General features: G+C 49.8%; 1 protein-coding gene across 19 annotated transcripts in view; it reads left to right on the plus strand.

Moving 5' to 3' along the window:
* The first annotated feature begins 5,048 nt into the window (after positions 1-5,048).
* The window catches only part of DYSF (dysferlin), a 200,321-nt gene continuing 184,745 nt past the window's right edge, over positions 5,049-20,624 (plus strand). For 7 of the 19 annotated variants that reach the window (XM_070429448.1, XM_070429446.1, XM_070429452.1 and 4 more), the window contains exon 1: positions 15,361-15,547. In XM_070429448.1, the coding sequence (XP_070285549.1) occupies positions 15,460-15,547 (88 nt within the window). In that variant the 5' untranslated portion in view covers positions 15,361-15,459. Of the gene's footprint in view, positions 5,552-15,359; positions 15,548-20,624 lie in introns of those variants that run through there. The other 12 variants (XM_070429442.1, XM_070429443.1, XM_070429449.1 and 9 more) reach the window with 3 other exon arrangements.

Below are 20,624 nucleotides of genomic sequence, written 5' to 3' on the forward strand. Positions count from 1 at the left end.
AGAGAGAGAGAGAGAGACATCGATGAGAGAGAAACATTGATTAGCTGCCTCCTGCACACCTCCCACTGGGGATGTGCCCGAAACCAAGGTACATGCCCCTGACTGGAATCGAACCCAAGACCTTTCAGTCCGAAGGCCAAAGCTCTATCCACTGAGCCAAACCGGTCAGGGCTATCTACAGAGTAGAATTCATTTCTAGGGAGTTCCTGAGATGAAGCTGACTGCCTGCCTGTTTATTTCCTCCGGCTAGAGATCCTGACTTTGATGCTGCCATAATCTAGGAGGGTCACCATGTGTCATTCATTGTTCAGTATACTGCCTGCGTGGCATACACATGTAGCCGCCCTGGTTATTCTCATGATGCCCCAAGTAAAAGATGGACCCCAGCCCATAAAAATTGCCCTGACAATAAAACACACACCTCACCTCATCCTCTGAGGCGTTTTCTGGGTTACATCAGAGCTCTAACTCCTTATACTCTCCACTTCCTCTCCCTTCATGGACTGATCCCAAACATAACCCCAAGGAGAAATATAAGATGCTAGTGATGCTTAATGCATCTTGAATGTCATAATGAGGTTCTTTTACAGCAAGAAACAGAACTATGCTTCAAGTTACCTGAAGCAAAATATGAAGGGATCCACTAGAAAGACTGAGGCAAAAGAGGATTACAAGAGAGGTTTGGGGGCTCACAGAATGGCAGCCTCCGGTAGGAAATGGACAGGACTCAGGGCAGCAGGAGCCACAGCAGGAACAGGCTGGTCACTGGCAGTCACTGCAGCTGCCACATCTGACTTCCTGAAGCTCCTTAAGGACTTACTTCAAATCCGGGAGAGTGGTCGACTAGCTGAGTCTGGGCCATGCTGCACAGTTATGGGGAGAGGGCCCTGGCTCTCTGAAACTTCCATAGAGAGAAGCAGGCACCTCTGCTCCCAAAACTGCTCACGAGGAGTGGGGAGAAGGTGTTTTATGAAGGAGAGGGAGAAAGCTGAGAGCCCCAAATGACCACCACCCTCAAGGCCATCTCTCCGAATTCATAGACACACTCATGAGGAATGGGATCCAGGAACAACCTTTCTCTCCGTTCCTTCCACCCCATCTCCTGCTTATGATCTCGTTTTCTCTGACTGCAGAACATTCTCCATTTCATGCATGTGGCTCCTCTGAGCCCCCAGTTTTATTCATCCCAGCTTCAGCCAAACATAGGCTAGCAGCTCTCAGACTCAATTCCAGATTCCTGGGAGAGATCGTCAGATTGGTTCAGCTTGAATCAGATGTCTTTTCCTGTTGCAGGGGGTGGTCTCAGAGAACGTGGTTCTTTTAAGTAAAGAAGACACCCCAAACACGTCCTACATATAGAGGAATGAAATCAGGTGCCTTCTCACTGGGGCTCATTTCTGAACAGATGGGGCTCTGTGCATGAAGAATTTGAAGAGAACCTACCATGTGAATAAGTGATGCAGAGAAGTGAGGGGGATACTTAACTTATAAAGAAGACTGGTTCTTTTCAAACCACTTTAGTCACACCATATTTACAAACAGCTAGGTGCTTCTTAGATCCAATTTTAGCTCTGCCTTAGAGCAGGTTCATATTACTTTATGCATCTGAATAGAGTCAACTGTACTTTAAAAATAGATCACCCCAAATGGTGTGGCTCAGTGGTTGAACATTGACTTATGAACCAAGAGGTCACTGTTAGGTTCCATTGATCATTGATCGCTGCCTCCTGCATGCCCCCTTCTGGGGATTGAGCCCCAACCCGGGCATGCAGGAGGCAGTGATCAATGATTTTCGCTCATCAGTGCTGTTTCTATCTCTCCCTCTTCTTTCCTCTCTGAAATTAATAAAAATGTATTTTTAATAGACTATAATTTGGGCTTTCCCTAGATCAACAGGACCTTGCCCTTCTTCCCAATGAAATTAAATTTGACTCCCTACTTGGTACCTTCTCTAAAACTTGAATCTGACAAACTCCTGCCACAAAGCACCCTATAAATCTTGGTTAAATGAATGAGTGAATGAATCAATTAGTCAATCACTTTATCCAGCAACACATAATGGCCAAGTGAAGCAGCAAGATATTTGATCTACTCCACCTGGTCTGCAGAATGCCCCTCTTACTCCCTGCAGCTCTATTAGCTCCATCCCACTTTCCCCATCCCAGGCCAAGTCATCATCACGTCTCACCTTGACCCTCTGCTGTAGCTTCTAACTGGTCTCTTCACCTCTACTCTGGCCTCTTGCACTTCATTCTCCAAAAAAGCAGCCAGAGGGAACTTTTGAAAAGTAAGTTGGTTCTTATTATTCCTATGGACTTAGCAGGCCTTGGGTAGCTTCCCATAGGCCCCGCTGGTTCTCTGTAGCAGCGATTTTCAATCAGGGTGTCACAAGAATTTTTAAAACATGCGATACCTGACTATTTAGTTAGGGACACTGACCTCTTTTCCCTTAGATTGTCAAATTAAAAAAAAAATGACAGCCAACATAACAATAGCTGTCTGGTGTGAATGAATCAAAATTGTACTTATTTTTTGTCAGATCGGCCAAAATATATTTTTTGTTGTGCCACAGCATTTTAGTGATTAGTTTATGTGTGCCATGAGATGAAAAGCGTTGAAAACCGCTGCTCTCCAGCCTCACCTCCTCCACCCCTCCACCCTCCCAATCTGCACTGTAGTCACGATGTTCTTTCCGCACTCTTCCCAGGGCCTTGACCCAGAGCACTCCCTTCCTTCTCTTTAGAACACACTTGTCCTCTCTGATCCAACCTCAGTCTTGTCCAGTGAACTCCAAATTGGCCTTCTGATCTCATCTGAAATAGCTGTCAGTGTCCCTGAGTCCCTGCTATCTGCTTTCACACCCACCCATTTTCTGTCCTTATTACACATACAGGTTTGCAATGGTCGTGATTGGCTTGGTTATTTCATAGGTATCAGTTTCCTTTACTGAAGTGGAAACTTCTTGAAGTCAGGGGCTGTATTAGTTTTCTCAAGCTGCCATAACAAAAGCTCTCACACTGGGTGACTTAAGCAATAGAGATTTATTATCGCGCTGCATGGAGGCTAGAAATTTAAGATCAAGTTGTTGGTTGGCAGGTTTGGTTTCTTCTGAGGCTTCTCTCCATGGCTCACTGTGTCACATGGTCTTTCCTCTGTGTGAGCACATTTCTGGTGTCTCTTTGTCCAAATTTCCTCTTCTGATAAGAATACCCATCAGATTGAATTAGAACCCACTCCAACAGCCTTGTTTTAACGACGTAATCACCATTTAATGGCCTATCTTCAAATACCGTCACATTCCTAACTGGGGTTAAGAGCTTCAACATCTGGATTTTAGGGGGGCACAGTTCAGCCCATAACAGTGACCATGTTACTTGTCCTCGCCATTAAGTCTCCGTCCCCTAGAATGGTGCTTAGCATGTTGTAGGACTTGATACATACCTGTCAAATGAATGATTACATTTACCCCTCCCTTCCCCTCTCCCCCATCACATATTGTGCTAGAGACAAAGAAAAGAGGAGGCACAGATTGCAACAAAAGCATAAGTGACCACAGGAATGTTTGCTATCCTGATCTTAAAATTACAGACCCCCATTAGCTGGCTTGGCTCAGTGGATAGAGCAGCCGTGGGCAAACTACGGCCCGTTTGAAATGAATAAAACTAAAAAAAAAAAAGACCGTACCCTTTTATGTAATGATGTTTACTTTGAATTTATATTAGTTCACACAAACACTCCATCCATGCTTTTGTTCCAGCCCTCCAGTCCAGTTTAAGAACGCATTGTGGCCCTCGAGTCAAAAAGTTTGCCCACCCCTGGGATTGAGCGTGGGTCTATGGACTGAAGGGTCCCAGGTTTGATTCCGCTCAAGGGCACGTGCCTCCTACCTTGGTTGCAAGCTTGATCCTGGCCCTGCTCTGGGAGGCAACCAATCAATGTGTCTCTCTCACATCAATGTTTCTCTCTGTATTTCCCTCTCCCTTCACTCTCTAAAAAGCAATAGAAATTCTCAGGTGATGATTTAAAAAAATAATTACAGACCTTGGGGGAATGTTTCCCCCTCCTAGTACCTCCTCATGGAGCCAAACCAGCCCTGCCAGCCGCTGACCCTTCCTGCCCTGGGTGCCTGTGAGGGGCAGATGGAGGAGACGTTTTGCTGACAGCTGCGCAAGCATCCATGTAGCTCTCTTTAGAAGGTGAGTCACCCAACTGCTGGGCCTGCGGATCTGCAGGGCTCCGGGAAAGCAGTTTAGCAATAGGTACTGGGACCTAAAAAAAAGGCATGTCCTTCTCCAGGGCTAGGAATCCAATCTGAGGAACTAGCAGAGGGGGACTGAGATAGGGTTTGTTTTTTTTTTAATCCAAGTTTTATAATCCAAGTAATATAACATTTTTTATTTGCCTTATAAAAATTACTTCTCACTATTACAATAGTGAGAAACTGGGAAGAGCCTAAGTGTGTAACAACAGGAGAAAGCTTTGCGAATCTAGTCCATTCTGATGGTAGAAAATCAGGTAGCTCCTGAGAAAGTTGTGAATGAAGGATTTTTAATGATGTGAGAAAATGTTACATGAAATAGCAGGACAAGATCTCAGATATATAATAAATAATGTAACTTCCACGCATATATACGTACATTCACAGGAAAAAGCCTGGATTGGTAAAAATCCAAATGTTAATGCTATTTTTTTCTGGACTCAGCGATTTCTTGCGTGTGTGTGTGTGTGTGTGTGTGTGTGTGAGAGAGAGAGAGAGAGAGAGAGAGAGAGAGAGAGAGAGAGAGAGAGAGAGAGAAATAGCATGTGTTGCTTTTACAACCAGAAAAGAGGGAGCAAAGTTTTATAGGCAGCCAGCGCTTCTTGTCAATGAAATTCCTCAGCCCAGCGCTGCTCCCAGCTTGGCCCGGGATCTCGCTGCTGCCCAGGGCGGTCCGGCGGCTGGGCTCGGTGGGGGAGTGAGTGCTGGCATCCCTGGGCCGGAGGAGGCGACGAGCTCAGCTCCGCGCTCGGCCGGAGGTGGAAGGTCAGGGGCGGGGCCGAGCCTCCGCCGGTCCAGGAGGGAGAGCTGGCTGCTCAGGGCGCCCGCCGGGAGCGCTGGTCCAGCCCGGCCACCGCGGCCGCCGCCCAGCCGTGCTCGCCGGCCAGGTGCAAAATGCCGTGTCATGGGGAGAGTCTGCGGCCGGAGCATTGAATTACAGCCCAGCCGAGCCCGGTAGGACGGCGAAGGTGGAGGAAGAGCGGAGGCCCCCGAGCTCCCCCAGGGCGCGCTGAGCGGCGGGGCCAGCGCAGCGGGAGCGGGGACGAAGGCCGCCCCTCGGAGCCGCCCGGCTGGCTGCTCCTCCTTAGGGCAGGTCTGCGAAGGGAGCCAGTGCTCTGGGCCGCGCTCTCCAGGGAGGCGCCCTCGCCGCGCCCTTCCCCGGCCCTCTCCGCGCCCTGGGGCCAGGGCCCTAACTCGTGCCAGTCATGCTGAGGGTCTTCATCCTCTACGCCGAGAATGTGCGAACCCCGGACACCGACATCAGCGATGCCTACTGCTCCGCGGTGTTTGCAGGTAGGAGGGGTCTGCGATCCCGGCGGCAGGAGGTGGGGGTCGGGCAGGGGACGCCGCGGCCCTCCGTGACCGCAAGACTCACCGCCCCGGCCAGGCTGACTCTGGGGGCTGCAAAGAAACATGTCCTGGGGACTCAAAGGGAAACAGCAGGGAGGGAGCGGTGGCTGAGCTGCGCTTCTCCGACGGAAGCCGAGCCCAGGTTGGGGCTGAGGTGGGCCTGGAAGGCGGGGCAGTGTCTCTCTCCACAGAGGGCATCTCTTAGCACAGGTCTCTCTGCGCGGTGGGCTGCGAAGCTCTGTGCTTGTCGGGCTCCCCGACTCTCCCTGGAAGGCGGTCCAGGCCTATTTATAACCCAGCTCTCCCCGCGGGGCCCAGGCCGAGGCCTTGGATCTCAGTCACAGGCTAGGCGGGCAGGCCAGCAGCCACTGGGGCAGCGGCACCGCCCACCAGCCCAGGGGTCACTACCTTGGCTTTGGGCACTGGATGGGGAAAATGGAGCAGCAGGAACAACTGTCACCAGCACCACCTCTAAGGACTTTCTTCCCCTACCCTGAGACGGAGCCTGTGGGGGTGACGCCTGGGGGTGGTATCTCCGTCAGCAGATGGGGGCTTCTGAGCAGGGGGCCTGCTCCCCTGTCAGATTGGCATCTCCCACGGAATGATCTCCACATGGGTCTGAGGACTTTCCTTCTGGAGGTGAAGGCTGGGCCCGTTCAGCTTCCTCAGGGCCAAGCCAGAGCTGGGGCTACACAGCTGGGTCTTTGGGTTTGGAGACAAACTGTGGGAGAAGGACCAGGGGCAGGAGTGTGAGAGCTACCTGCGCATTCTCTCAGCCTCCATTACAGTCATCCCCGTCTCCCTAGAGAAGGGGCTACATCCCAGGCACCTGGAACTCAGAGTATCAGCCGGTCCCTTTCAGTTTCATGAGCTCCTGGATCTTCCTGCTCCCACACATGCACATGTGACACCTGCAGTGTTCCAAGGAGTAGGGCAGTGATGGCGAACCTATGACACACGTGTCAGAAGGTGACATGCAAACTCATTTTTTTGGTTGATTTTTCTTTGTTAAATGGCATTTAAATATATAAAACAAATATCACAAATGTAAGTGTTTTACGGTGGTTGCAAATATCAAAAATTTTCTATATGTGACACGGTACCAGAGTTAAGTTGGGTTTTACAAAATGCTCACACGATGAGCTCAAAAGGTTCGCCATCACTGGAGTAGGGACACTAAGAGGACACAGGCATGTGTTCACAACAGCACACACACACACACACACACACACACTCCTGGGCCTGCGGCCAGGAAAGCAGCCTAGACCAGGAGGAGAGACAGAGGGGGCATTAGAGGTGACCCTCCAGCTGTGTTTGGAGGTGACACTCCAGCTGTGTGTTTTTCCTAACGTGCCACTTTGACCTGTTCCCCAGTTTCCCACAGCTGCCTCTGGAAACGAGCTTTAGCGAGGTGTTTCCAGGGGAAGGGCAAGAGCACGAATGGGGGCCTCCACACTCCCTGTTTTCTCACCTGCATGGCCCAAGCTTGCAGCTTGGCTGAGGGGAGCAGCCCTGGGCTCCGTATTGTACAACTCCAGGGAGCACTATGTGTACTGACAATATCCCTGTGGCTGAGGGGAGGGAGGATATTCTCAGGCTGTAGAGGGAGGACAGGCACCCTGTGCATTAAGCAGCTGCCTCTCCCTCCGGCAACTCTCCCCCATCACCATCTCTCACCCAAGGGCTGAGCAGGCTTTGTGCACAGCACCTGGAGCGGGCGGTCCAGTGCACAGATGAACCCTAAGAGAGCCCACCTTGAGCCCCTGCCTCTGTTCTTAGGGGTCTTGTCTCCTCTGGGGTGCAGATTTTCCTCCACCTTCCCTGATCACAACCCCACCTTCCAGTATCCCCCCTGCACACACACTGCCTCACACTTTATGACCCCCCTGGTCCCCCTACCCAGGCAGGCTCAGAACCCTCGCAGGAGAAAGGAACGAATGAATAATGAATGGGGAAGCACTTTCTAACCCAGAAGTACTTCACCCACAGGAAGTACTGCTGGTGTTGGCTCCTCTCGTCATTATTTCAGCCTCAAGCGCTGTCTATGGAACAGTCTTTCCCATCCTCCATCCACATCCCTGTCTCTGACTGAGCCCCTCCCCCATCTGCCTGATGTCAGTCCGTGATCCTGCCTGTTTTTTGCTGCTTGGCTCCTCGATGTGGGCTCCCCCTTCCCTGGGGAGAAAGAACATTCTCTGTGCTGACTGTGAGGGCCCTCAGCCTGTGGCGGGGGCTGGCTGGAACCCCCACTGGAAGTCATCACGGTCGCTGTCAGGCAGTCACTGGGAATGCAGGCCCTCCCTCCCACAGCCCTGGCCACATTCCACCTCCTGCACTGGCCAACCTCTTAGCCCATGTCCAAATTTGGCCTCCCTGCGGCATTCAGGCCTGCCGGGCCTCCTTCTCCCTGCCAGGGCCAGGTTGGTGACTGATTGCAGGGAAGGCGCTGGTCCCAGGGACACACTACCCAGAGCAAAACACCCTTCTGGGAAGCCTTCCTCACCGGCTGGCCCTCCCCTGGCCTCCCCAGGCCCTTCAGGTTTGACTACCAGATGATAATATCCCACACGACACCTTGTCTCCTCCGTGCACCCATACATCCGTTTCCTGCTCACAACAGCTTTGTGAGGCCTGTAGACCAAAAAGGTCCACAAACTAAACCCGATGAGCTCAGGGGAGGCCAGCATGGAGCCCTTACAAACTCAGAGACCGAAAGTAACCACATGGAATGGTATGAACATAAAAATTCCTGACTAAAAGTGGGTCATGGCGCAGTCACGTCCCAGGCATGAACTTCCTTAACTAAGGTCAGTCTTTACCTCAAGGGGGCCTGTCTATGTCTTTTTGTATCTAAGGTAACATACCTTTGAAATGTCAAAGTCGTCTCCTTTTCACAACCCCTCAGGGCACAACCATCTCTATGTGCTGTAAATGTTAACTATCCTGTACCCACAATGTAATAAGAGTGCGTATCTCTCCCTTGCACTCTTTATCCAGTCCTAGAGATCCCCCCTTTGCTTTCTCCTGCCTCCCTAATCTACCACCAATGAACTTCATGCAACCCCCCTTAAGGCTCCTCCTTTGATTATAATGTATAAATAATGTGTAAAACACGGTGGAACCTCGGTTCTAAACTCAATTTATTCCAAAAACTGATTCATTTTTTTCCCATTAGAAATAATGTAAATTGAATTAATCCATTCCAGACCCCCAAATGATTCCCTGTTTTAACCTTTCTTATATACAGTACATGTCTAATGTACTGTTTAATCTGTAAATAAACACTTCTTTTCTTAAATTTATCAAACCACCCCCTACTAGCCTTAAACAAAGTCACTTTAAGCATTCGGTCCAGGAATGTCTTCCAGGTCAGCATGTAGCATCTTTGCTTGTTCCTATATCATCGCCTCCGAAAATGGTTGTCACTGGCTAACTGCTTTTCCAAATCAACAACAGTTTTTCTACCTCTTCAACTGTCTGTGATCATTGTTTCTTTCACACTCTTAGCAACATTAGCACTCTAGATGGCTTTTTTATATTTTAAAATTGTGCTAATTGTTAATTTTGCTAGCAACAAAAACCGTCTCTCCTTTGTTTGTTGCCTGAGAAACGCCTCTTGTCAAGCTGATACGGTTGTCAGTTCAAAAACCGAAGTTTGGTTCGACAACTGAGACATTTTTTTCTGTGAACAACTTGGTGGAGAACCGAATTGTTCCATCCAGATGGGAGACATTTGAGAAATGAGATTTGTCTGTAGCGGTAAAACTGACTTTCTCTGGAATATTTTCTCAATCCGTTGAGATTTTGCTTCTCTGCAGTCCTCATCAGTTTGGCTCAAACTCTTACAAGAAATTTCCTTAAGGTTGGACATTCTTTTGTCAACAGGTCAAAGGGCAGGGATATTATTCTCCTTCACAGATGAGTAAATTGGCCCAGAGAAGTGCAGGGGCCTGGCCAAGGTCACATAGTGACCCCACTTCCGCCATCAGTCTCTCTCTTTTTTAAAAATATATTTTATTAATTTTTTTACAGAGAGGAAGGGAGAGGGATAGAGAGTTAGAAACATCAATGAGAGAGAAACATCGATCAGCTGCCTCCTGCACACCCCCTACTGGGGATGTGCCCGCAACCACGGTACATGCCCTTGACCAGAATCAAACCTGGGACTTTTCAGTCCGCAGGCTGACGCTCTATCCACTGAGCCAAACCAGTTAGGGCCATCAGTCCCTCTCTTATCAGCATCCATGGCTCACGGATAAGAAAGTGCTTCGGAAAGCATAACATGTGCTGCCTACCCCTGGGCAAACCCACAGCCAGCACAGGGGAGGAGTGTAGTTGGGGTGCCAAACATGGGTGAGTGCAAGGCTGTAGGGAACACAGTGTAAGACAAATGACCAAAAAATGGAGGATTCTGATTTTGAAAATGTATTAATCACAAGGAGAGAGGATGGGTATTCATTAAACATGAACAAGGTACTATTTTCAGATGCTGTTTCTTTAAACCCTCCCAACAATCCTATGAAAAAGGCATATTTAACTGATGTTACACTTATTAGCTGCTTGCCACTGTTCTAAATAGAACTTATGTATTATGAGCTATATCACATTCCAGTTAAATTTATCAAAGTACATATATGTAGATGCGTAATCCTTCTAGCAACCATATTTGGTAGCAACTATAATCACCCCCATTTTACAGATGAGAAAACTGAGGCACAGAGAGGTTATGTTATACACTAGTAAGTAGTGGAGTTGGGATGCAAGCCCACAGGATCTGGCTCCAGAACTCTTGTCTTTACCCACTTTACCATCTCCCTCTAGTCTTAGCTCTGATTTACAAGAGTCAAGAAGTAAAGGGGGAGGGGCAGGAAATTTTTTTTCATTAATCTTCACAAGAGGATATTTTTTAAAATTGATTTTTGAGAGATTGGAAGGGAAGGGGAGAGACAGAGAGGGAAACATCAATGTGAGAGAGACACATTGATTGGTTGCTTCCCACACATGCCCTGACCAGGGCTGGGGATCGAGCCTGTAACCAAGGTAGGTGCCCTGGGTAGGAATTGAACTCAGGACCCTTCTGTTTGGGGGCCAACACTTTATCCATTGAACCAAACCCGCTAGGGCGGAGGGGCGGGATTTGAATCCAGGTCTGGCTCACACCCTGGAGCCTAGTCTCCATCTGAGGTTGCCTGCTCACATCCTGCCGTAGCTCACTCACTGTCTATACTGCCGCTCAGTCCCTGTCTTTCCCAGGCACAGGCAGCCTCACTCTTGCTCTCTGCTCTAGAGAATTCTTTCTTATCTCAGAGGGGTCTCTGCTCTTCTGTATCACCTTCTCTGGATCTCATGGGACCATTCAGTCATCAGTTGGCCCAGAATACCCCCTCTAGGCATTACCCTCATGCCAGGCCATCTCACAGGGCTCTGGCAAACCCATGGTGGCTGTTCAGGGTCTGATAAGCAGGATCATGGGCATAGGGCACTGAGGAGGGCAGCCTGCAATGGGTAAGGCGGGTACTCTGGGGAATCCAGAAGGGGGCAGTGTAACCTTGGGTTCCAAGCTTAGCCAGTCCAGTATGAAGTTGGGTGGAGGGGCTCAGGAGGGCAGATAGCTGGTAGCCTTGGTCACATTCCAGTGGGACAAGAGCATCAAACAACTGGGAGGGAAAGATGGTAGCTGAGAGCATTGACTCTGGACCCAGACTGCCTGGGGTCTTGGATTTTGAATAGTTCTGCTCCTTTCCAGCTGTGTGTCTTTAGGCCAATTACTTAACCACGCTGTGTCTCAGTCTCCTCACTTGTGAAGTGTTGATAATAATAGTACCTGCTTCAGAATGGTTCTGAAGAGTTTGTGTTTCTCCATATAAAGCACTTTGAATAGAGCCTGGCACTCAACACATGTTAACTATTATTACTATTAGATATATTTATAATAATAATAATTATTATAGTTAACATGTATTGTATACATACTAAGAAATTACTGCACACATCCAAGAAGCCTTGCACTGTCTTTTTTGCCTTGTCAGTTGTACCCATCAGCTCTGTGTGTCCATCCACTATCCTACCAGAGTGGGAACAATGGGCCAAGTTGTGAGTGTGTCCCCAGCTCTGGTCCTGTCTCCACTGGCTGCCGCTCCTGGAGCAGCCCCTTCTGAGCCAAAGGCAGTTGTTTATCAGCTTGATGGCTGCCTGTGGCCCTCCCCATGGTGCTAGGACTTTCTTGGGACAAATATCTCTCCGGTGACAGGGCCCACAAACCTCAGTCCCTCTCCCCAGGCCGACTCATTCACTTTCTCTACTTCTTGCATGCCAGTCTCTTTCCAGATTGATTCACTAGAATGACTGTTAGCAGGAAGAGCTCTAACATCTATTTTACCCCTACTGTGCACCAGGCACTGTGCTAGTGTTTGGTTCGGTCCTCCCAAACACCTGTGTGAAACTGTCATTCTCTTGATTTCACAGAAGGGGAAGCAGACTCTGAAAGGGCAAGTCACATGCCTCAGGTCACACAGCTAGAAAAAGGTGGACTAGATGGAAGCCTGGAACTATGAGGTGGTGCTTCCCGGGCAGAAACATAATCAAGCCCTTCCCTCTAAGGACACAACCAGGCAGTTACATACATCCCTTCTGCTCACATCCTATGGGTCATCACTTGTTTTCATAACCACAGCTGCAAGGAAGGCTGGGAAACGTAGCCTTTTTATGTGTCCACGTAAAACTCTTTGGAAAATTTCTGTGGAAGAAGGAGAGAACATATGGGAAGGGGACCAGTGGCGGTCTCACTCACACTCTCCATGAAAGCTGCATTCATGATACAAGTCCCCATGGCAGGAAGCCCCCTTGAGCACTAGGCCCCGATATGATGTCCCCCAGGGCACAGGCAGCTGTCTGATCAGGGAGGAGTCCTGGGCAGTGAGCAGCAGCCATGGCTGGAAGTTGGAGGTTGGGATGGAAAAGAAGCTTCAGGAAGTGTCCAGCAGCCAGGCCACCAGCTGCTGCGTTTCTGGTTTACAGAACAGGTGTGTGGAGCCCCTGCTCCTTGGACACAAGCCAAGTGTTTGTAAAAGTCCCTTGGAAGATTCACTGGAAATGTTCGCCTGCAGACTTCCTGTGCTGACTGACAGCAGAAGTATGGTGTGGTGAGCCAGCACGGCCATGGCATACTCAGCCCCAGGGCGCCTTATGTGCCGAGCCAGCTCAGCCAGGTTCAGTGAGCCTGAGCGGGGGCGGTGAAGGATGGAGAAAAGACAGACAAGAGAATAAAAACTGGGTCTGGGTGGGATGCTGTCCTCTCTGATGGAGAGTTAGTGACAATGCCATGGATTACAAGCCGTGTCTTTATTTTATAGCCAGATTCCACGAGGCAAAGTAAGGGTGTGGTCAAGATGTTTACAGCATTCTCATGGGTTTCGAGCCTACTCAATTACATGCACCTGAACTCTATCAAGCCCACATCACTCAGGCACGTGGGGCCACGTGTTCGGACCATAGGTTCAAGCTTACAACTATAGCTGTTGGCTATAATTGTGCTGGGAGGGCTTTGCCCTCCAGGCTGGGACTTGCACGTGGCCATGAGAGGACTGTGCCCGCTCATTAGTCCGAGGCTTGAACCTGTCCAAACACTATAGCCGCTCTCCACAGTATAGGGCAGTGATGGCGAAACTTTTGAGCTCGGCGTGTCAGCATTTTGAAAAACCCTAACTTAACTCTGGTGCCGTGTCACATATAGAAATTTTTTGATATTTGCAACCATAGTAAAACAAAGGTTTATATTTTTGATATTTATTATATATATTTAAATGCCATTTAACAAAGAAAAATCAACCAAAAAAATGAGTTCATGTGTCACCTCTGAAACGCATGTCATAGGCTCGCCATCACTGGTATAGGGCAACGTGTGGTGTGGTGGGGGAAAGGATCACTGTGAAAATAGAACTATCCCAAATCCTCATATCCGAAACGCCCCCTAGGGGGCAGTACTATCCTTATTGAGAACCACTGGCTTAGCCTGATCTTGGGGGGAAGGAACACTGGGAAGCCCAGGACAATGCCCACGGCATCAACCCTGGGGGGGCCCTTACTATGCACTGGGATGCCTGGCTGACTGAGACGTCCTGGGCCTGTCCCCTGATTGCTAGCCAGACACCAAACAGGTAATTACCCTCATGTTATTACAATTGCGACGGTGCGAAGAAGGAAAAGTGCTGCTGTGCGCTGGTTTGCCACAGGGAGCAGCCTAGACCAGGAGGTCAGAGACGGCTTCCTGGGGGCGTGATGTTTAAGCTGAGGCTTAAGGGATGAATGAGGTTGGCCCTGTAAAGAGAAGGGAGAAGTTGCATGGTGATAGATAGTTACTAGATTTATCATGGTGAGCACATCATAAGGTATATAAATGTTGAATTACTATGTTGTACACCTGAAACTACTATCATATTGCATGCCAACTACTTTTTAAGAAAATAATTAGGGCTCACGGGGGCCGGGAGGCTGGGAGCCTGAGGAAGTTTTCTGCTGTATAAATAGGAAGTAAACAGAGTGAGGATGGCGGTGGGGTTGTTTTGGGTTTGTGTAAGAAAAGGGAAATAGGAGAGAGGGAGACTGAAGACGCTGGAAATACAGTATAATTGCCAAGCAGCAGTGAGGGCCCACCGGAGCCAGGGCTCACGATTATCAAGCGACAGGGGTGGAGCAGGCAGAGGGGAATTCCACCAGGTTATGATTTCGCCACATGAAAATGCTGGATCCTCAAAATAAGAGGAGAAAGGGCGCTGCGGCTTTGTGCAGCAGAATGAGAACTAGTTACTGAATTTAGGCTGAGAAAGGAGCTCAGTGAGGACCTGGGAGGCGGGAGGGGTATAAGCGTACAGAGGTGAGCAGCCAGGGCCCCTGTGGTCAAGTTCATCAGCTGGAAAGGAACCAGATACAATGCGGGAAAGCGTGCTAAGGACTGTCACCCACGGCTCACGCTACAATAAATTTCCCCCACGGTGGGGGCCAGGGAGCCTGGAGATTGCTGGGGTGTGTGTGTGTGATGCCAGTGGACCCTTGTACTCCAGGGACGCAATGTAATTTGGACACAGACCCCTGCCCCAGAGATGAGCGACTCCCGACTGCCCTGAAGAAGGAGCAGAGGCGGGTTCGAGGGCTCGGGCCTCGGAGTCTGAGCCGCGGGGCTCCCAGCAGCCGGACCGACTGCCTGGGCTCCGAGCGCGGGAATGGGGCTGGCGGGGCCGATGCGCGGCACGGAGACTGGGGGTCCCGGCGCAGAGCGCGCTCCGTTGCTCACACACTCTACGCGCTGCTTCAGCAGTCGCTCCAAGTTGCATTTTCCCGCAGACACACTTTTGTCCCCGAGGCTGGGTCTCCCGGTCCTCCCGCGCCTTCGCTCATCTCTCCGGCGCCGCCATTCGCCCAGCGCACTCGGCTTGCCGGTCGCCGGAGCGCAGCACGTGCGCGGCAGCGGACAAGTCGCACAGAGGCGCCCGGGGTTCTGGAGCCTGGCTGGGCAGGGAGTCCCGGTCGCTGGGGGCTCCCGCGAGCCAGGCCGGCTTGTGAGTCTGCCTGCTGCCCCGCGGAGCTGTGCTTCCCGCGTCAGTGGCGCTGTCATTCCGGACGCGGGCGGGGACTCCCACGGGCGCGCGCCTGCCCTCTGTCCCGCCCCGCCCGCCCGCCGTGGGGAGGGTCCGCCCAGCCAGTGTCCGGTGTCCTCCCCGAGGCCTCTCCCAGGCGTTGGGACTTCTCCGCTGAGGCGCGGCGAAGGCAACAGCTCCCCTTCGGTGGGTGTCTGGGCTTGGTGCGCCGCTCCCCTCCCGCCCGCGCGCCTCTGCGCTCCCCCCGGCGCCAGAACCATGCTGTGCTGCCTGCTGGTGAGGGCCAGCGACCTCCCTAGTGTGAAGAAGGACCGCAGCGACCCGGTCGCCAGCTTGACTTTCCGAGGTGAGAGCCCCTTGGCCACCGCGCCCACGCGCCCGCGCCACCCGCCTCTCCGCACGCTCCGCATGGTTTGCAGCCCCGGCTCCAGCACTAACCCTAGTCCAAGCCACAGTTTTCTTCCTCTGTCAGCAGGACAGGCATCTCAGCCCTGTCTTCCGCAGGAGGCGAGGAGGATGAAACACAGCACATTGCCACTGTGCTCTGAGATCTGGGAAAAGTGCGTGTGCTGTAATATGTCAACAGTTACCACTTAAAAAATGTTTTCATTGCTTTTTTTAGAGAGAGAGAGAAATAAACATTGATGTGAGAGAGACACATTAATTGGTTGTCTCTCACACGCACCTCAACTGGGGCCAGGAATCAAACCTGCAACCCAGGTACGTGCCCTTGACCGGGAATCAAACCTGCGACCCTTAGATGCTCGGGGCCGGCGCTCTAACCACTGAGAAACACCAGCCAGGGCTATGGTTACAACTACCCGATACCCAGAGGGAATAAAGTGCAAGCTCTTATCTGTGCCTGTAGACTGGTGTGCTTTGAATCTTTATTTCATTCATTCATTGGCCTATCTTTATTGAATCCACCAGGTCTCATTTGGGAGTAAGGAGCATAATAGGTTAGATATGGCCTTGATACAAGGATTTTGAGGGTTGTCAAGGATTTTTTTTTTTAATTCAAAGAGCCTAAGTACCTACATGTGGTGCTTAGATAAGAGTACTCCCACCCCCTCTGTGTTTGGGGCAACAAAGGACTTAAAGCCCCCATCTTGCCAGGCAGCTTTAACCCCCTACTTTAAGGCAATCATTCCCATGGGTGGAGGTGTCTTAGGAGGGGAAAGGGAAGAGGAAGGATCTGTCAAAATTAAGAGAAGGAACAATGGCTGTGAGTCAGGACCCCAGTTCTGTAAAGAAAGATAAATAAGGAGAGGAGAGAGAGTTTTCCACTTACCAGGATGCATATCCTGTGGTTTTGTGGAATTAAAAAAATATATGTATCACAAATGATGGTCAGCTCTATAGGAAGAAATGGCTGGTGTTTTCACAAGGCTTGAAAACAATGGGGGCACTTTCAGCTCTGACCCATGGTCTCCATTTGCCCCCCCAAGCACCCACAAATACTAATAACCATAGATTTGGCCAAGTGAGAACTATGTGCAGCTTTAATTACTTGTTATGGAATAACTTACATTGTATTTCTCTTTTGAGAAGTGTGAGTTGAAACATTTTAGAAAACTGCTATTTTCATTAATTGGTGACATCCCTGGGTGCCTACTATGAAATGCAACTTCAGGACAAGGTTCCTAGCTCTCTCTTGTCCATCAGACTTAGCCTAAGCCATTCCTGACCAGAAATTATGAGGCCACCACTGGCTGGAAAAGAAGTTCCCAAAGGTCCCTGAGCCCAAGGGCCCACGTCAGCCTAGTTCTCTCAGATGCTTTGAAACTCTTTTGGGTCTGCTCACAGCTCTCTTTCCTTGGTTCTTTTTTTTTTTTTAAATATATTTTTATTGATTTCAGAGAGGAAGGAAGAGGGAGAGATAGAAACATCAATGATGAGAGAGAATCATTGATTGGCTACCTCCTGCATGCCCCACACTGGGGATTGAGCCCACAACCCGGGAATATGGCTTGACCAGGAATCGAACTGTGACTTCCTGGCTCATTGGTCGATGCTCAACCACTGTGCTATCTCAGGTGGGCTTTCCCTGGTTCTGTAACAGTCTCTGGTAGCTACTAATCTCATTCTGCAGATAAGGAAATGGCAATCTGGGGAGGCTAAATGATGTGTCCAGGTTGTGGTTGTGGCAGGGAGCTACCAGTGTTGGAGTGGGCAGTACCCATGAGTCAGGTAGGTGACTTAATAGGTAATCTATTGAGGCCCCCTCTTGGTTGTTGCTCTGGGCCAGGTACCCTGCCTGCATGGCTGCTGTCCTCCCCCAATCTCTGCATGCGCCACTCTTTACAACATCTTACTATTGATGCGCTGACAAGCCCCGAGCAAAACTGAAATATAGAATATAACATATCCGATTGTTCAGAGTCCATTCGTCTTTCAAAGCCCCAGTGCAATACCACCTTCTCCAGGGAGGCACCCAGGATTCCCCTGGCTAGCATTAGTCCCTCCTCTCCGGAGGCACAGCGCCTGGTTAGGTCTGCTAGCCATTCAGTCCAGCAAGTCTGTGCGCAGTCCTCAGCTCCGCACTTAGGACCCTGTGACTCCTTGAGAGCAGCGGCCTGTCCTCCGCACGGGGCACCAGAATGCCAGGGCTGGGTGTAGACAGGTGCTCTGTAGTGTTTGTGCCTTTTCTGGTCCAGCCTCCGGCCATCACACAGTTTGCGACAGCGGTCTTCACGCTTTCCTGGGTCCCATCCATAGAGGTTCCGAAAGTCAGCATTGATCACCTATTAATATTTCCATTTTGGAAACACACCTTGAGAGAAATTGGTGGGAGATGTGAAAGGTGAAATCAATGTGGCTTCTCTTTCCCCCGCTCCCACCCCGGTTTCCCAGGGGGAATTCATGCTGGAGTTTGGGGCTGAGCTGATGCTTAGAGAGGGAGGCTGTTAGAAGCAGACCCAGAACTTACAGATCACCTAGACGGGGGTAGTCAACCTGGCTGTACGTCAGAGTCACTTGGGGAGCTTTAAAAATATTCACTGCCAGCCCCCCTGTCCCCTCCTCTCTCTTGGAGGAGGGGCCCAGATACAGGTGATTCTAAACAGACTCCAGATATGTCAGATGTGCTGTCAGGATTGAGAACCCTTGAGCCCAGCCCCCTCAGATGAATCTCAGATGGGACTGAGGCCTGCTCGCAGAGAAGCCAGCCTCGCCCTGTGCTTGGCTCCCGCAGGGGGGCCCCCAGTGCATGGGCCTGGCTGGCCCCACTTTCCAAGCAGTTGTTCCCCCAGCATTCCAGCCTCGGATTAATTTCAGGACCTGCCTCCCAAAATAGACTATGAGCTTTGGAAGGCCAGACCCCGAGGGTACTTTTTTGGTTTCCCTGTCTCAAGGCTTCAGGGTAGAGGTGATTAATGAATCTTTGTCATTCCTTTGTTCCTGTACTAATTAATTCGTTAACTAAAGCTGCCTTGAGTCCCGGGCTGTAGAGGTATGGTCTTCGTGAACGAGCAGCTTAATTTCTTGTAACATTTAGTGACCTGTCCTTTCTTCTGCCCTGCCCATGTTCTGTCCTGGAATGTGCTTATGTCCCTCCGTTCAGGCATTTAGTTCATTGAACACATACTTATTGAGCACCTACTATAGGCTGGGTGGTGTTCCAGATGTTGGCGATACATCCAAGAACAAAACCCGAAGCTTAGACTTTTATTTCCTTGAAGTTCGGATCTCCTGTACCCCCACTTGGTGAATTTCTATTGGCTTCCCAGGGCCCACAAGCCAGAAAACTGAATCATTACTGTCTCTTCTCTCTCCCTCATCCCTCCCCATGTCTCCCCAGCTAATCCCACTCCTTTCTCCCCCTCTTTTCTCTTCTATCTCCTGGGAGGTCTCTAGACTTTAGACAGGAGCCTGGGGGAATCTCCTAGAACTGCCTGGAGGTTGAGAGACAACTGAGGGGCAGACCTGACCCCCCTTTGTAGGGAAGGTGGGCTGAGGAGATACTGGATTCTCTGAACCTGGCTTTTTAAACATTAGAGGTGACTTTAAAGCATTGAAATTAGCCTTCTGCTTTCTTTTTGAGAACATAATATGCACTCAGTAAATAAAAGGATATATTAGAGAGGGATGTGAGGCAAGAGTAATAAATGGCCCCGAATCCTGGCACTTTGAATTAATTTTTAATAATTTGACATATAGCCCTGACCGGTTTGGCCCAGTGGATAGAGCGTCAGCCTGCGGACTCAAGGGTCTCAGGTTCGATTCCGGTCAAGGGCATGTGCCTTGGTTGAGAGCACATCCCCAGTAGGGAGTGTGCAGGAGGCAGCTGATCGATGTTTCTAACTCTCTATCCCTCTCTCTTCCTCTCTGTAAAAAAAATCAATAAAATATATTTAAAAAAATAATGTGACATATATCCTCTAAGATTTTTTTCCCATTAAAAAAAAAGCCATTTTAGTTGTGAAATTTAAGACCCAAATAAAGGACTTAAAATACAAATGCAGGGATTCTCACCTGGGGGTGGTTTCGTTCTTTAGGGGACGTTTGGCATTGTCGGGAGACATTGTGGGCTGTCATCACTGGGTGTGGAGTGGAGGGGGATGTGGTGGTACCCACAGGCGCGTGCTGCCACTGATGGCAGCTAGTGGGTAGAGGCCAGGGATGCTGCTAAACATCCTGCAGTGCATAGCCCCCTCCCACATAAATATCCAGCCTCAATGTTTATGGTGCCCACATTGAGAGACCCTGCTTTAATGGCTGAATTAGGAAGGGAATACCCACATGTATCACCCAGGTCAAGGAATGGAGTCTTTGGGCCCCTCCCTCCCACCAGAGGCCTCCAAACCCCTTGCCTTTCTCTCTAGAGCAGTGGTTCTCAACCTTCCCAATGCTGCAACCCTTTAATACAGTTCCTCATGTTGTGGTGACCCCCAATTTCATTGTTACAAATTGAACATAATTAAAGCATAGTGATTCATCACAAAAACAACATAGAATTATATATGTGTTTTCCGATGGTCTTAGGCGACCCCTGTGAAAGGGTCATTCGACCCCCAAAGGGATCGTGACCCACAGGTTGAGAACCGCAGCTCTAGAGTAATAGCTTCTCTCAAAGGTTTGTCAGCTTACATTTTCACTCAGCAGTACACCAGGGGCATTTTTCTCTGTCAGTCAGTATTCTCCACGCCTTTTAAAAATGCCTGCATAGTATTTTAATGTGTGGCTGTACCATAACTCAGTTATACAACTTCCTATTGATGAATAGTTAGGTTATACCAAGTGTTTTATATTTATAGTCGATACTTAAATGATACTGTCACTGTTAGAATTATCCTGGTGTCTAAATCTTTGCCCACATATTTAATTATTTTTGGGGGGTAAATACCAGAAGTGACATTGCTGTGTCAGAGGTTTACGTATTTAAGGCTTTGCTGCATTTCCCAAATTGCTCTCCTGAAAATCTG

Source organism: Myotis yumanensis, unplaced genomic scaffold, assembly GCF_028538775.1.
Source record: "Myotis yumanensis isolate MYYU_CA2020_CCGP unplaced genomic scaffold, mMyoYum1.0.hap1 SCAF_11, whole genome shotgun sequence".
NCBI lineage: Eukaryota > Metazoa > Chordata > Mammalia > Chiroptera > Vespertilionidae > Myotis > Myotis yumanensis.